Raw genomic sequence first — 15710 nt, 5'->3', positions numbered from 1 at the left:
GGGAGCAGACTCATCTTGTAATTCATGGGGTTTTATGTTCTACATCTCCCCGGCAACCATTTTTTAATGCACGAGTCCCCTAGAGGGATCCATCCTCCATATTCCAAGCATACCTATTGGCCTGAAAAGATCTCCTCCCTCTTTACTACTTCTCTCCTCACAGTTTCCAGTGAGCTGATTCAAAACCTTCCCTAAACCACGATGGGCAGCATACGTGCTCTTCCATGGTTTCAGAGGCTTTCCTCGGTGACTTCCCTACCAGCATTTTCAGTCATTTCCAAGCAGTATTATAATGCTTTAAAAAAAGTGTTGCTTATTCATGACTTTCTGTCTGGCGGGGTGTGTGTGTGTGTCACATTTCCAATGTACCTACCACATTTACTAAGGTGGTAGAGAGCCTTCAGATATCGCTTCAAATATTTGTCTATTGAGTATCGCTGATAATTGATTTCCATTTGCTTAAGTTTGTTTAAAAATGGAAGATATTCCTTAGGATCCTGCAAATAAATAAATAAATAAAAGTTACTGATATCAGGCCTGAATTGCCAGAGTAATTTAAAAAAAACAACATTGAAATAGCATGCTTATCTTTGCGTGAAGAGGGGGCCACCAAACTAATTTCTTGCTACTTGTTACAAACACATTTGATATTGTTTTCTGAACCATTTCCCTTGTTCTTCATTTTGCTCATGGACACAGGTAGCTCCCTTACGACCACAAATGAGCACAACATTTCTGTTGTTAAGCGAGACCTTTTAGTGAATTTTGCCCCCATTTTATGATCTTTCCTCCCTCAGTTGATAAGTGAGTCACTGCAGTTAAAAAGTTAGTAAACCTGTTGTTAGGTGAATCTGGCTCCCCCATTTACTTTGCCTGTCAGAAGGTTGCAAAAGGGGATCACATGACCCTGGGATGAACCAGTTGCCAAGCATCTGAATTTTGGTCACGTGATCACGGGGAGGCTGGAAAGGTCCTAACTGAAAAACAATCATGTCACTTTTTTCAGTGCTGTTGTAATGCTGAATGGTCATCAAATGAACCATTGTAAGTCAAGGACTACACGTACTTTATTCTATTACAGGGGTGTCAAACTCAATTTCATTGAGGGCCGCATCAGCATTGTGGTTGACCTCAGGGGGCCGGGTGGGTGTGGCCAGGGTGGGTGTGGCCTACTGGGTGGGCGTGGCTAGAGTGCGTATGGCCTACTGGGTGGGCGTGACCAGCTCTACATCGTTCGCATCAAGGGTGCCTATGGGGCCCTGGGCAGGAGTGGGACAGATCTGAGGGTCTCTGGGCCAGGGCTAAGGGAGTGGGGGCCGTTCCCTCACTGTTTCCAGGATGGCTTCGCGGGCCACATGAAACCACTTCGCGGGCCGGATCTGGCCCCCGGGCCTTGTGTTATGTCTGTTCTATTAGCTATGAAATCACACATGGTTTCTTGATGACACCACACTGGTCCTTTTGATATTATGGAAACCATAAATGTGCTTTCTCTCCCTCTCTCCCTCCCCCCCCCCTCTCTCTCTCCTTTTTCTCTCATACGCACATTCAGCCAGAAGAATGAGCCATTGTTGACAATCTAATTAAACAGCCAAATAGCCAATGAAATGGAATAATGTGGCTGAGCGACAGAACAAACAATACTGAAAAACAGGTAATTTTTAAGACTTGTGCTTAATGTACGAGTTTTTGTTATTTTACAAATGCTGAAGAGACTGAGTGGTGAGGGTGGCAGTTCTTGAACGCCTTTCACAATTTTTCTCATAACGTAGCTAGATCAAGATCTATGGAATCAGAACAAGATCCAATCCTACCTTCTGAGACTTTTCAGCAACCATGATGACTAAATCGAAGTCATATGTCCCCAGTGAATAATCATACAATTCACTGACATCCACCAGATACAGCAGGTATTTCAATGCTTCTTCTACACTGACAGATCCAATTGTTTCTGAAGTCTGTCCTGTTAAGATTAATTTTAATTAAAAGCCAGGCATTGTTTCCACGTACCATATGGGTTCAGTCTTCAAGAATTCAATGCTGAAAAGGCAGAACCTTATCCAGAAAAAACAGAGCAAACCCTAATTTTGGGCAAAAGAGTGTTATTTTTGCTAATAGGCAATGCAGAGGTTACTTCTCCGATAAATATACAGAAGCGCTTTCTCCTTTTGTAGTGATTACATCCTTGAATCAGAACTGCCAGTTATTATTATTGTATTATTATTTATTAAACTTATATACCGCCCTTCTCCCACAGGACCCAGGGCGGTTCACAAGGCAATTAAAACAACATCACAATACAAAAATTAATAACAATTAAAATAGATTAAATTATCCTTAATTAAAATCTAAAACCCCTATAACTCTGCTGGCGGCACCCTGAGAAGGCCCTCCCTGTGGGAGCGCACAGGACGAAGGGAACTTGATGCCGGCAGCAGGTGTTCCCTCAGATATCCCAAAGTTACCAATTCCTGCTGTTTTTTCCTACCCTCTTCCATAGGGTTTGTAGGGAATGCCTTTAACTTGGCAGATATCTTGTGGGGAAGGAAGTGAAAACTTAGTTTCAATTTCTACTCTACAATAAAAACAGCATTCTAGGAGATACTCTGGACTTCATCGGTACCTTGATTTGAGTGACTGGGCATTGAATGAACCAAAGAAAAATAAGGTCATCTCCACTTTAGCATCTTCCAGAATTGCTGAACGCTCTTGTGCCAAAGTCACAGCAAAGGTACTAAATCATTTCAATGATGGCTTGATGATGCTATGAAGACATTCTAACTCAGTAGTGGGAAACTGGTCTAAGCTCTGTTGCTTTAGTTTGATGATGTTGCCTTGTGTCAAAAATCTGAATGGCCACACTGGCCTTTGAAATGATGTTCACCTTTTCAGTGAGCAGATCCACAACAACAATATGTATAAGGAGGTGCATGAGAGGGCAATTTGCTCTTTACTTGGCTGACAGGCAAGTATACATACATACATACATACAGGGGCAACTCAAAAATAAACCTCCGTTTGGTTATCAATGACAGGCACTCGCAGATACAGAACTGAAAACTACAACATTACATTACTTTTCGACATAATCGCCATTCAAATTGAGGAACTTGTCATAATGTTTTATAAAGTTTGAAATTCTTTAGTAGTAGTCGCTCAGTGCCAAATCTGGGCTATAGGGGGAGTGATCAAAAACATCCCAATGGAACTGTTTCAAAAGTACTCGGGTGCGTCTAGCGGTGTGCATTATCGTGAACTAACACCACACCGGACGTCAGCATGCCCCGATGCTTGTTATGGATGGCTCGTCTTGAGTTTTCGTAATGTTTCAGAGACTTCTGAATTGATGGTCGAACCAACGCTCCATGAACTTCACTTGCAGTACTCTTTTGGCATCTTCACATCTGGCAGGATTTTCTATGGTACCACTTCTGGTGTGGTGTTGGTTCACGATAATGCTCGCCCGTAGACTGCTAGATGCACCCAAGAACTTCTGAAGCAGTTCCGTTGGGATGTTTTTGATCACCACCACCCCATAGCCCAGATTTGGTGCTGAGCGACTATTACTAAAGAATTTGAAACCTTGTAAGACATTATGACAAGTGCCTCAATTTGAATGGCGATTATGTCAAAAAGTAATGTAATGTTGTAGTTTTCTAATGTGTATAATAAAAGTTCTGTATCTGCGAGTGTCTGTCATTGATAACCAAACGGTGGTTTATTTCCAAATTGCCTTCGTTCATCTTTATTCTCTGTGCAATATAGATTTATGTCACTCAGTAATTTGATAATGTTGGTAAACGAGAGTTCAAAGAATAAAATAGAAAAGCCATAAAGCTACACACTGTATATTGTGTGTGTGTGTGTGTGTGTGTACACTGGCTTATTAATCTGCCTTGCTTGAGTAGAATAAATTACAATATTAATTTGGCTGTCATTTGAAACTCCATTTCCTGATGTTTACTTACTCACATACAACAAAGTTGAAATTGGGGAGAAGGTATGCTCTAGCTGCACACTGGATTATTTGAATTATGATTTAAGTAGTCATAAGAGTTCTGTTCAACTAAACAATCTAATACTGCACCTTGAAGCTGACGAATTCTATGCAGGGCTGTTTCCAGTTCTGGAGGACTCTTTTTGACATGAGAAGTCAGAATGGCTAAGCAGTACCTAAAGAGTCCAGGAAGAAAAAGGAAGAGTTAAAAATGGGGAACTTGAGGGTTTGGGATTTATTTTTTTAAAAAAATTATCTCATGACAATTCTGACTGACGTAGGATTGCTACTGAATTCTATTGCAAGTCAGTCCAGAAATGTTTAAAAATGGCTATTTGATTAGAGACCAATAAAACAAACTGAATTTTGCAGGAACATCATTGAGCTGTTAACCTGGAAGAAAGGCCTAGTTTTCTTTTTCCAAACCTACTTTCCATTCTGAACAGGCATCGGCTTTGCATCAATGTGTGTGACCCTAGACAGCCAGTAACTTGGGCCCCACAGGATTGTAAACTTTTAAAGCAAGTTTGTTATTTATATTCATTAATTGTATTACATATTTTGTATGCGACCCAAGACAATTCCTCTTCACTCAGCGCGGCCCAGGCAAGCCAAAAGCTTAGACACTTATTTATTTTTATTTTTTTATTTTAATTCCATTTATATCCCGCCCTTCTCCGAAGACTCAGGGCGGCTTACAAGCTTAGCAGTAGCCTTCATTCTATGTATATGCCTGCTTATTAGGGCTTTCACACACACACCCAAGCGGCATTATTACAAAGTCAGCTTAATTGCCCCCAACAATCTGGGTCCTCATTTTACCTACCTTGGAAGGATGGAAGGCTGAGTCAACCTTGAGCCTGGTGGGATGCGAACCTGCACTAATTGCAGGCAGCTGGTGTTATGCTGTCCACATTTAATCACTAAGCTAGGTAACATCATCAATGTATGGAAGAGTGGCGTTTGCTGCCTGTGTATGTAATAGGAGTTTGCCCTGGGGTATCATTTTTTTCCTTAATGGTTCATTGACTAGTACTGTCTTTTCTTTATCTCTCGCTGTTTCCTGCTTATTTGAATGTTGACTGCTAGGGATGAGGTGCTCTGGGCTGTCTTCCTTGAGTTTTGGTTACATCTTTTAAGAGTATGTAGACAGGGTTTATCTCTATATATCTGTTGGTGGCTGACTGTTAGAGTGCCAAATTTCCAGGAGTTTCTTAGCAGTTTTGAATTTGACTCGATTGAAACTGCCCACAATTTCCCAGTTGAAAATGTGGTTGAATTAATTATCTATTATCTATGTGTTGAAAGACTGGAGAACTATTTTAAAAGTCTGGCACAATAGCATATATGAATGCAGCATGTCTTGATAGACAGAAGAGAGACACGGTACGCTTCCTACTTTTGAAGTCAGAAGTACCATTCTCTCTTTTTCAATTGGTGAACCTCACCTGTCAAGAGTGAGGAAAGTGAGGTATGTCTTCCCTTTTCCTAACTCTTGCACTTGAGCTGCTTTCTGAAGGGGGACCATCACTAAGACTTTTCCTAAATATGGGGCTGCATCCTGGGCTTTGTTACCAATGTGACAGTGTACTGATACTGCCTTTGTATCTGTAGATGTTTTGTAAATTTATGTCCCTTACTTAGTTGCATCGATGTTCTCCATTGCTTGTCTCATGGCATCACAGATGAGATTAATCTTTTTATTATTGGAACAGTGCAATTCGTTGACACCAATGGGATCTGGAGGGGGGTACATTGTTTTTGTGAAATCTTCTTCTCTAGGAAAGGGGGAAAAATGATCTTACTATATTTACAAAGCAAACGTATGTAAGCACAGTGTAATGGTGTCGGGCAATAATATTAACTAAAAATATTTCGTAGAGCCAACTATATGCTATGGTTCCTCAAAAATAAGAAACGAAGTGTTTGGTCACAAAACCCAGCTTTTATTAATACAATTCCTATCCCTTAGAACAGGGGTAGGCAACCTTGGCTTTTTTATGACTCGTGGACTTCAACTCCCAGAATTGGCTGACTCAGAAATTTTGGGAGTTGAAGTCCATGAGTCATAAAAGAGCCAAGGTTGCCTTCCGTTGCCTTAGTTTTCTTGAAAATGTGCAACCAAGCCTACAAATATCTCACAAGCCAAGCCGAAAGACAGAGAAAAGAATTTCAGCCTCACTCATATCATCTTTCAGTTCCTTCCTAGACGTTTTACTTCTATTCAAGTAAGAGAATCACAGAAGAAATCACAAAAGTTATGAGAAAAGTAAGTGAATTTGCGGAATTTGGGCAAATTGCAAAATCTTGGTTCAGAAATGAAATATATTTAAATGTTATAGAAACAGAATTCTCTCTTAACATTTACTTTGATAACTTCCCCATCTTTCCCAAACAATATGTGAGATTATCAAGTTTCAACCAAAATAGTCCCATTTCTTCTCTAGCCTTGCATTCAACCCAAGTCCCTCTCGATACACTGGATCATAACTCTTAACGTGATCATTGGCTGGGGAGGCAGCAATGCTAGATTTTTAATCCAGCATAGATGAATGGCATGTCAACAGGGGAATTTTGCCTCAATTCCTATGGATAATCCAGATTATTTTCTTCTTCTTTTGCTTCATATTGTTTTAACTTATGCCAATCTTACTCAGCATATTAAATATTTGCTGGAGTTGGATGGAATCTAATTGTGTCTTGCATATTCGTGCATTTAAAAAAGCCAAGATGTCTCTTTTTAAAGACACAGAGTAGTTTTGATGGTGATGGAAAAATCATTTATAGTACCATTTCTTTTTCTGGCACCAAAGGGAGCAAATTTCAAAAGAGAAAGATGACTAACTGGAAGGAAGTATTCCTAACCCCTTTCAAATCCTCCTCAAGGATTTGAATGATACCATTAACGCTCTGTATTAAAAGCCAATCTTTATTATTAAGCAAACCAATACTCACTTCAGTTCCGTGAGGAACAGATTGATGTAATTTACAGAATCAATTTGTTTTATAAATGTTTCAACATGAGCTAAGAAGACCTGAAAAGAAAGCAAATATCATTAAATATTCATTAAACTGCCATATACTGTACACACATCTATTTAAAATGGAAAAAGTACTCCAAATACCACAATGAAGTGTCTTTCGTTGCTCACCAAGTTCTGATGGGAAAAAAATCATTTTTCCCATGCAACCACTCTACATATTGGAAAATAATTATATTGTGTTGTGATACAGCAAGATTTCCCAATCCACGAACTTTGATTAAAAAAACGGGAATGTCTTAGGATCTAATCAAGTCTACATCTTGCTTCAGAGCTATTCCTGATCATATAAATAGATATATCAACCACCCTCCATGCCATTAACCCCCTTATGAGTTTGGTGAATTTATTGATGACTCTTAAAGAACAAGTGGTGGCAGAAACAGAGGTGCCATCTCCCTGTCCTCATCCTGAAAGACCATCATTTGAGTTCACAGGAATCCCTTCAGAAGATGCCAACTAAGCAAATAGCTTCTACTTGCCTTTGGATTGTGGTCATAGAACAGGTTGAGATTGACTCGTAGCTTCCTCATACATTCAAACGCTTCTTTAAACTGGAGGCTAGCAGGAGAGGCAGAACAGAGTTTATCAGTTCCGACGTGACTGCAGAAACATCAGGTTACACAGCCTCTCTGAGGCCAACACTGAGAGGAGTTAAGTCAGCTCAACTCACCGATCCAGCCATTTGCGAACCTGAGCTAGAACAAGGGCTCGATGATGAATAGTTTCCAGGTTTCCTCTTGGCACCTGTAGAGATACCAGCATAAATTCACTATGAAGCAGGGGAGGACCCCCCCCAAGAGCTCTTGCTGATCTGTAGCCACTTGACATCAAGTCAAGTACAAGGAGCATCAAGGTTCCAGTTCAATAGCGGTTTGGAGTGGAACTCATAAAATCTACTAGTCCTGTTGAACATGCTAATGAAAACGATGATTATATGCCAAATAAATCAATGAAAATACTTTTAGCTGAGCATTTAGTGAACTTCAGGCCATTCTGCATGCCTTGCACGTCTGTTTGCTGATACAACCGTAGTCTTTTTGCTCCCCCTTTAGGAACACATGTATCTTATAAAATAAAGCTGCCCCTAATAGGAGATGAAATAGACCTCCATCTAGGCCAGGGGTGTCAAACTCAATTTCATTGAGGGCCGTATCAGCATTGCGGTTGCCCTCAGGGGGCTGTGTGGGTATGGCCAGGGTGGGCATGGCCTACTGGGTGGGCGTGGCTAGAGTGCGTATGGCCTACTGGGTGGGCGTGGCCAGCTCTACATCGTTTGCATCAAGGGTGCCTATGGGGGCCTGGGCAGGAGTGGGACAGATCTGAGGGTCTCTGGCAGGAGGAGGGTCTCTGGGCCAGGGCCAAGGCAGTGGGGGCCGTTCCCTCACTGTTTCCAGGATGGCTTCGCGGGCCACATGAAACCACTTCGCGGGCCGGATCCAGCCCCCGGGCCTTGTGTTTGACATGTCTGATCTAGGCCAATTCACATGAGCAGGAAAATCACACATTATAAGATTGTAGTACATTGGACTATAAATAGGCTGATGCCCTATGCTTGAATTAATGCTCTTCTTTATTCCGTCCAACCTACTGTTTTTCCTTTTGAGCAGATATTTTATAGTATAGACAAGGCTGCTGCCTAAAAGGTATACTGCAACAACAGCCAGATGGCTGACAGGAGATTTCAATTTAGTTTTAATTGAAAAATAAAGGACTAAATAAATTTAGTCTTTTCCTCTGTACATTCATTTTTGGTGTGTGTACAAAGAACAAGCACTAACCTGTAATATCAGCTTTGTGTGTTGTTGCACAACTGTGACTATCCGGGATCCTCTTTCAATCTTCCGCAGAGTCTCGCTATTCGGGAGGGAAGTGCTGCCCAGACCTGTTTGCAAAGCTGAAGGTGCCACAGTCAGTAACAGAAAAGCCCAATTACAAAGCTCTATTAGCTTTTATGAATAGGATAGAAATGCACTCAAAACTAAAGTATGAAATCATTAAAGACGGCAGTAAAAATCCTATGTAGTAATTTGGAATATGACTAGAAAGTCCCCGTGTCTGATCTTGAGAAGTAAAGTTTCATCATGGAACTGTTAACTAGGAAGATATATTTAAGAATTATTCAGGTTAATCCTTCCGCACCTCCTGAGGATCAATTGCAGTGGTACTCGGTGATGTGAACATCAATATTTCTTTGTTTCCCAAAGAGAGCACTTATAATGTCATGAAGGCACTACTTTCAATTAAATCAGTATGGTCTGAACTCAAACATTATGTCCTTCCTATGGTGAAGTTAGGGGACGCGGTGGCTCAGTGGGTTAGGACGCTGAGCTTGTCGATCGGAAGGTCGGCAGTTTGGCGGGTCGAATCCCGAGCGCCGCGTAACAGAGTGAGCGCCTGTTACTTGTCCCAGCTTCTGCCAACCTAGCAGTTCGAAAGCACGTAAAAATGCAAGTAGAAAAATAGGGACCACTCCGGTGGGAAGGTAACAGCGTTCTGTGCGCCTTTGGCGTCTAGTCATGCCGGCCACATGACCACGGAGACGTCCTTGGACAAGCGCTGGCTCTTCGGCTTTGAAACGGAGATGAGCACCGGCCCCTAGAGTCGGAAACGACTAGCACGAATGTGCGGGGGAACCTTTACCTTTACCTTTTTATGGTGAAGTTGGACACAAACATGACCAAAACCTTAACTGGACTGAGATTTCCCCTTAAGAACTTATATCTTAGTAAGGTCCATTGTCTAATAGGTAAAAAGAATACCCTGATCATCTTTGAAAAAGTGTAGACAAGCTAAAATGTCTGGGTATGCAGGAAATGCAACAAAGGAAGGCAAGGCCAGGATGAAACGCCATAACCTTCATTCTCATCATGACAATATTTTGCAACCTGCATACAGCAGAAAGTTTCGACATTTCAACTGGCATTTTGAAAATGGGATTGTAAAGTTTGGGGCTGGCCAGGTTCATCATTCAGTAGCATTCCTTGCTACTCTCCCATGGAAAAGTGTATGACCATAAAAATGCAGGAGTCCAACGGGATCTTGGACAACTCACAAGCAATGGCTCTTCATAATTGAACAAACACAGTTGGAGAAGGGTCCACATGGTCAAGAGATAAGAAATTGTGATTTTACCTTTCAGGGATGTGTTCCTTATAGGCAGGCACTGACAAGTATGGGAATGTGTGGTCAATAAGAGAAATTCATCACTGATTGAAAAGGACGTAATATTTGAAGAAACCTATAAAAAGCAGAGAATCAAACTGCCAGTTGATTGGGGGGGACATTAAAGGATTACGGACATAGCAGATGACATAAAGCCATGAGAACAAACAGTACCTCAGTATCATTAATAAAAAACCGACATCTGTCAGTCAAGCCAAATATGGTTTCCTAAGAAAGAAAAGCAGAATGGAAACCAGAGTTAGAAAACAGAACAAGCAAAACCAAAACCCAGAATTATATCAATGCTCTATTAATTCTGCTGAGTACCAGTTTGGTGTCATACTTAAGGTGCCGGTCTAGAAACCAGGAGACTGTGAATTCTAGTTTCACACCTTAGGCATGAAAGCCAGCTGGGTGACTTTGGGCCAGTTCCTCTCCTTCAGCCTGACTTACTTCACAGAAGTCTTGTTGTGGGGAAAAAGAAGTGGAGGAAGGAGCATTATGTGTGTTAGGGCCAACTTTATCAAGCCACTTACTGAGGTTTAAGAACACTGCATTTACAGCCTTAGCTTGTGATTTAGTCACTAAATCAAAAACACGGTATTATTACATTGACACAACTTATTTTTAACAAACACGCTGGCTTCAAGTAATCACTTTACTCCTTTCTAAGCGCTTGCACTCTCTGCTCAATTATCTTTTCTAGACTTTTCAAGGTACAGTATTGACATAAAGCACTCTCCTAACTGGTGTAGCTTCTGACAGGCTACAGGATCACTTTTTCCTCTAGCAAAAACAGAAGTAAAATGGAAATTAAGTAGTTCAACCTTCTTCCTATTGCCTGTTACAATTTTCTCGTAGCCAGAAGGCAAACTGCTTCCTTGGCTTTCTCTCTTGTTCCTCACGTAACTTTTTCCGTTATTTCAAAAAAGGACTGCTCTGATTCACATGGAAATTTACGGAGTTCAAACATCTATGTGGATTTTTTGAAACAGAGGTAGTTCCAGTTTGCTACATACATAAGCTTAGTAGATCTCCTGAAGCCCAGAGAACTTGAGCACCAAGTATGCAAATTTCTCTGTCAAGCTCCAAGCAGCCAGGCGAGATCAAGGAAGCAAGAACTATACAGATTTCCATAGGACGGTCTGAAGTAAATGCACAACTTTGGGGAAATTTAAAGAGGAATTTCCGACCCTCATTTGTTACAAGTTAATTAAGCAGGCATATCTTTAAATGATTTGAAATATTTCTTCCCAGGTTTCTTGCCATCAAATCACGTTGCCATTTATGAGAGAAGCTGCCAATTGACTTGCCTGCTACCTCTGTCTAGTCCCTTTCTCATTCTTTTCCTGGTCTTTCCACAATCAATCACAGTTAAAGACTTCAGGAAACAAGATCTTCCTATGATGGCACAACAATGGTTTAGCAAGCCAATTTATCACAATTGATAATTCCTGCATGGCTGAAAGTATATTAACCCTAAGATGTTACGTGCCATGAGCAATTCTGCGCTTTACTATTCATAATATATAAATGGGATTAGGAAAACAGCAACAGACAAAGGTTATTTAAGCAAGAGACGCCCAGGGGAGATGCATGGTGGACTATTGGCACAGCCCAAAAGTTCCATACTTGTTTACTTACTTCCCCATCAATTACAGCTAGTTCCGTCTGCATACAAGGGGATGGAAACCGAACAGCAGAACCATTATTATTCATCCAGGGGATGGCAACTGGCTTTTCAGCTCCTGGAGCATAAGCAAGAGAGGATTGATTATCAATCTTTGGGAAACCCAGGGATATATATATATATTAGTAAGTGCAATTTAATTCATTTAGCTTCATATCCTGGAAATTGTGTTGGTTTCAGCCAAGATGGCATCTTATACAGCAACAGGGGCTGCCCCCAAATCTTTGCAAATAGATTATGAATGGCCATAATTGACATGTTTGGGAAGCTGACCAGAGAAACATTGTAGGATAGTTGGGCTTTAGGAACCCCCTTCACTTCAAATCTGCCCAACATTTTGTCATGCTCTGAAATCTCCAGAGAGATTACTAGAAACCACAAAATGCAGGTTGTGTTTCATATACACAGTGCACCATAGTACAGTATAGTAAAGCAGAGACAGGCAAAGTTTTGGGCCCCAAAGATGCATTACAAGTCAAATCAAGGCTCCTGTATACAAGAACTATCATGCAATTTCTCTTCTTTCTGAGAAGAAGATAACAAAAGGCAGTTCTCTCTAGTCCAGCAGTCTGGGCCTTGGGAATTGGATTGGAGAAAGATTTGGCAAATTGGAACATGAACACTGCAAGAAAATTACAAAATCAGCCCATGAATGTTCAGGTTATTTGAGCATTTGAAATTGCCTTAAACTGAAACAGAGCATATCCATCCAATATCGCTACATGAGGTAGCTATATGAACTAACATAGGGGTCTTCAAACTTGGCCCTTTTATGACTTGTGGACTTCAACTCCCAGAATTCCTCAGCCAGGCATGCTGGCTGAGGAATTCTGGGAGTTGAAGTCCACGAGACATAAAAGGGCCAGGTTTGAAGACCCCTGAACATATAGTTTTGAATATTATGGAAGGACATTAATTTGCTTATATTTTCCAAGTATCGTTTTCACTGCTAGGGAGAAAGGCAGCTGGAGTGTTTTCTGCCTTGGTTAACTTGGCTACTGGGTAATCTGTCTCACAGGTGACAAAGACCTAAGCAGTTCCTTCCCAGGTGGAACAAGGATTTGGATTCTGTTCCAAGCCCAAACCAATGGAGTACATCACACATACCCCACAGATACTTCAGGATTTGCCCATCAGAAAGCTGCAGAGCCACTGTTTTGGTCTTTGGGTTGCAACACAGGCTGATCACATCACCATCAACGCTCACAGGGGACCTATAAGAAGGGGCAGAAAAGGGAGAAAGTCGGTCAATTTATGTCTTGAATGCCGTCTTGCAGTCACACAAGTGTTAGCAGTGACTATAGAGAAAAGAAGTGGAATTATCTGAAGCTCGAACTTCAATATGCAGCACTTGTAAACTAAGCCATACGGAACCTTAATTTAAGATCGCTGCCCCTACTGCTCCAGTAGTTTTTTTGACAATGCATTTTTCTGAAATATTAGTAACTGCTATTATTCTCATTGCTAAGATATATCAGATGTATACAGATACCTGGGTATTTAGGTCTGGTGTAACTGGGCTACATGTAGTACAGAGTATTGAACTATAAGGTTTCTGATTTCTGGTCCTCAGTGTAGCTGCAAATTTCACATTGAGCAAGTTGCTAGTTATCAGTCTAGCTTGTTTTCCAGGATAAAAGGGATGAGCTGCCCTGAGTTTTGGGAAAGAAGGGTAACGCACAAATGTGGGCAATAAAAGCTCTCTACAACAAAATCACAATAGGTACCTCAAAAATATTAATAGAAATTTGGGTTGTACAAACTTAAAATCCAAAGGGAAAAATACGATTCCTGGTGTACATTAGCCAGATGCAACATCTACTAGAAACTCATGCAAGGAGCTGCATCTTTTCCTGGGCTTGCACAGAGGCCCTTTGGGAAAGAAAGTTTAGTTCAAGGTGTTCTTGATGGATACTACATGCAAATCCCATGTTCTAAATCACATTTTGCCCTTCGAATCTAAAGTGAGGCACAATCATATTAGCAATGACAGGAAGACAAAATTGAAGGGCATTTGGAATAAGTACTTAACTGTTCTTATGCTTCCTTGGGAGACTCAACATCAGCACAGCACACCAATAGCTTTTATTACGTTGGAGCAACTTCTGCCGCATTAGAAATGGTTTGTAAAGGTTTCCAAAGTGTACCAAAATTGTGAAAGCTGACTACCAGTTTACAGATACAGGATAGCCCTGATACTTGCTTTCATGGGTGCTCCATTGAGCCCCCTGTGTCCGACTAACATAATTTATAGTATGACTGCACATCAACAAAACAATATTACAAAGTTACCCATAAAAATGCCAATTTACACAGTCCTCAACTTACAACATTCATCTAGTGACCACTTGAACTCACAACAGGACTGGAAAAAGTGACTTTCAACTTGTACTTATAACCATCACAGTTACGATCAAAATTTTGAGTGTTTGGCAATTGGCATGTGTTTATGACAGCTGCAGTACCTGGGTTTCATGACATTGCCATCTGCAATCTTTTCAGGCGGTTTCTGACAGGAAAAGTTAATGGGGAAGCCAGATTTGCTTATTAACTTATTACCCTAACAACTGCAAGTGATTTGCTTGACCACCAGAGCCAAATAAAAAGAGTGGGTGTGACTCATTTAATAACTGCCTTGCTTAGCAATGAAAATTCTGGTCTCAGTTCTGGTTGTAAGTCAAGGGCTACCTATAAACACAAGCTGCCTCACACACTGTGAGCATTTTCTAACACAACCAATCGTGCACCTTAAGGGACTGCTCTACTTACTTTTAATGTAATTTATTTTCTGCATTTGGGCACTAGGGTTTAATTTGTTTTAATTTCTGTATTTTGGGTATTTTGGTATTTATGTCCCTGTTCACCGCCCTGAGTCCTTCGGGAGAAGGGCGGTATTGTAGTTATCCTAGACTCCCAAAAGACCTTTTTGCCTTCTGCATTCCTGTCTCCAGTGATAAACCTTTGTCTCCTGCTTCATTTACAATTGTATATAACAAGACTTGTCTTTTGTAATTGTCCTTGCTTCAAGTTATGCCTTTCAAGTTATGCCTTCTTGTGATACAAGTTATGCCTTCCTGTGATAATGTCTCTTGTAATTGTCCTTGCTTCAAGTTATGCCTTTCAAGTTATGCCTTCCTGTAATAACCCTTGTCTTCTCTGTTAGCATTTGTATACGATAAGCTATGCTTTATTGTTTCCTGTGATGACCTTTGCCCTCTTCATTAGCAGTTGTATGCAATGAGTTATGTTCTCCTATGACCTTACATATGTTAATTCCTCATGTGTACTTCCCCCTCCCTGGTGAAACTGCTCAATAAAAGAGTGCTGTGCAAAGCTGTTCGGGGGCAACACCATCCATCCCGGGCACTCTGTGCTCTCTCACCTTGAACAAACTTGTGTTGGTGCCTCAGTTTGTCCTAGGACTCTGTTCCTGCGCTATCGCAGTTCCCAAGTGTGACCGTTGGAACGTCCGGCACACTGGGTTGGTGGCAAAGGGCAAAATCCTTCCATATTCAAGGTGTTCACCCTTGCGAGGGTCCCTCTAAATTCTCACCCCTGTTACGGGGCTCTAAGAGTTGAGGCCGGAACCCTGACCGGTCGCTCGACGCGACAACTGGGGGCTCGTCCGGATCGCGGCTTCAACTCCACAGTACGACTCCTGTCCAGGGGTGTACTGCCTGCACTCCTGTTACCACGCACCTCGGAGAAGGCTTCTAATCGTGAGTAATGGGCTCCCCACTTTCCAAAGTTTTGTCAGGTCATAGGGACGAACTTTTTAATATAGTGCAGAATGCTAATTTTGTTCAAAAATACAATG

The 15710-nt window shown here is 41.3% G+C and overlaps 1 protein-coding gene across 1 annotated transcript in view; it reads right to left on the bottom strand.

Moving 5' to 3' along the window:
• ELP1 (elongator acetyltransferase complex subunit 1) overlaps positions 1-15710 on the bottom strand; it is a 49475-nt gene that overhangs the window by 14103 nt on the left and 19662 nt on the right. The window contains exons 15-26 of the mRNA XM_081317543.1: positions 13001-13107; positions 11848-11951; positions 10378-10431; positions 10174-10279; positions 8820-8935; positions 7712-7785; positions 7521-7599; positions 6953-7032; positions 5638-5775; positions 4088-4173; positions 1815-1963; positions 374-497 (exon numbers count right to left, since the gene is read on the bottom strand). Coding sequence (XP_081173669.1) covers positions 374-497; positions 1815-1963; positions 4088-4173; positions 5638-5775; positions 6953-7032; positions 7521-7599; positions 7712-7785; positions 8820-8935; positions 10174-10279; positions 10378-10431; positions 11848-11951; positions 13001-13107 — 1217 coding nt within the window. The remainder of the gene's footprint in view (positions 1-373; positions 498-1814; positions 1964-4087; positions 4174-5637; positions 5776-6952; positions 7033-7520; positions 7600-7711; positions 7786-8819; positions 8936-10173; positions 10280-10377; positions 10432-11847; positions 11952-13000; positions 13108-15710) is intronic.

Source organism: Vipera berus, assembly GCF_964194415.1.
Source record: "Vipera berus genome assembly, chromosome: 2".
Classification (NCBI taxonomy): domain Eukaryota; kingdom Metazoa; phylum Chordata; class Lepidosauria; order Squamata; family Viperidae; genus Vipera; species Vipera berus.
Note: the sequence above shows the minus strand (reverse complement) of the source record. Positions and strands in the feature narration are given on the sequence as shown.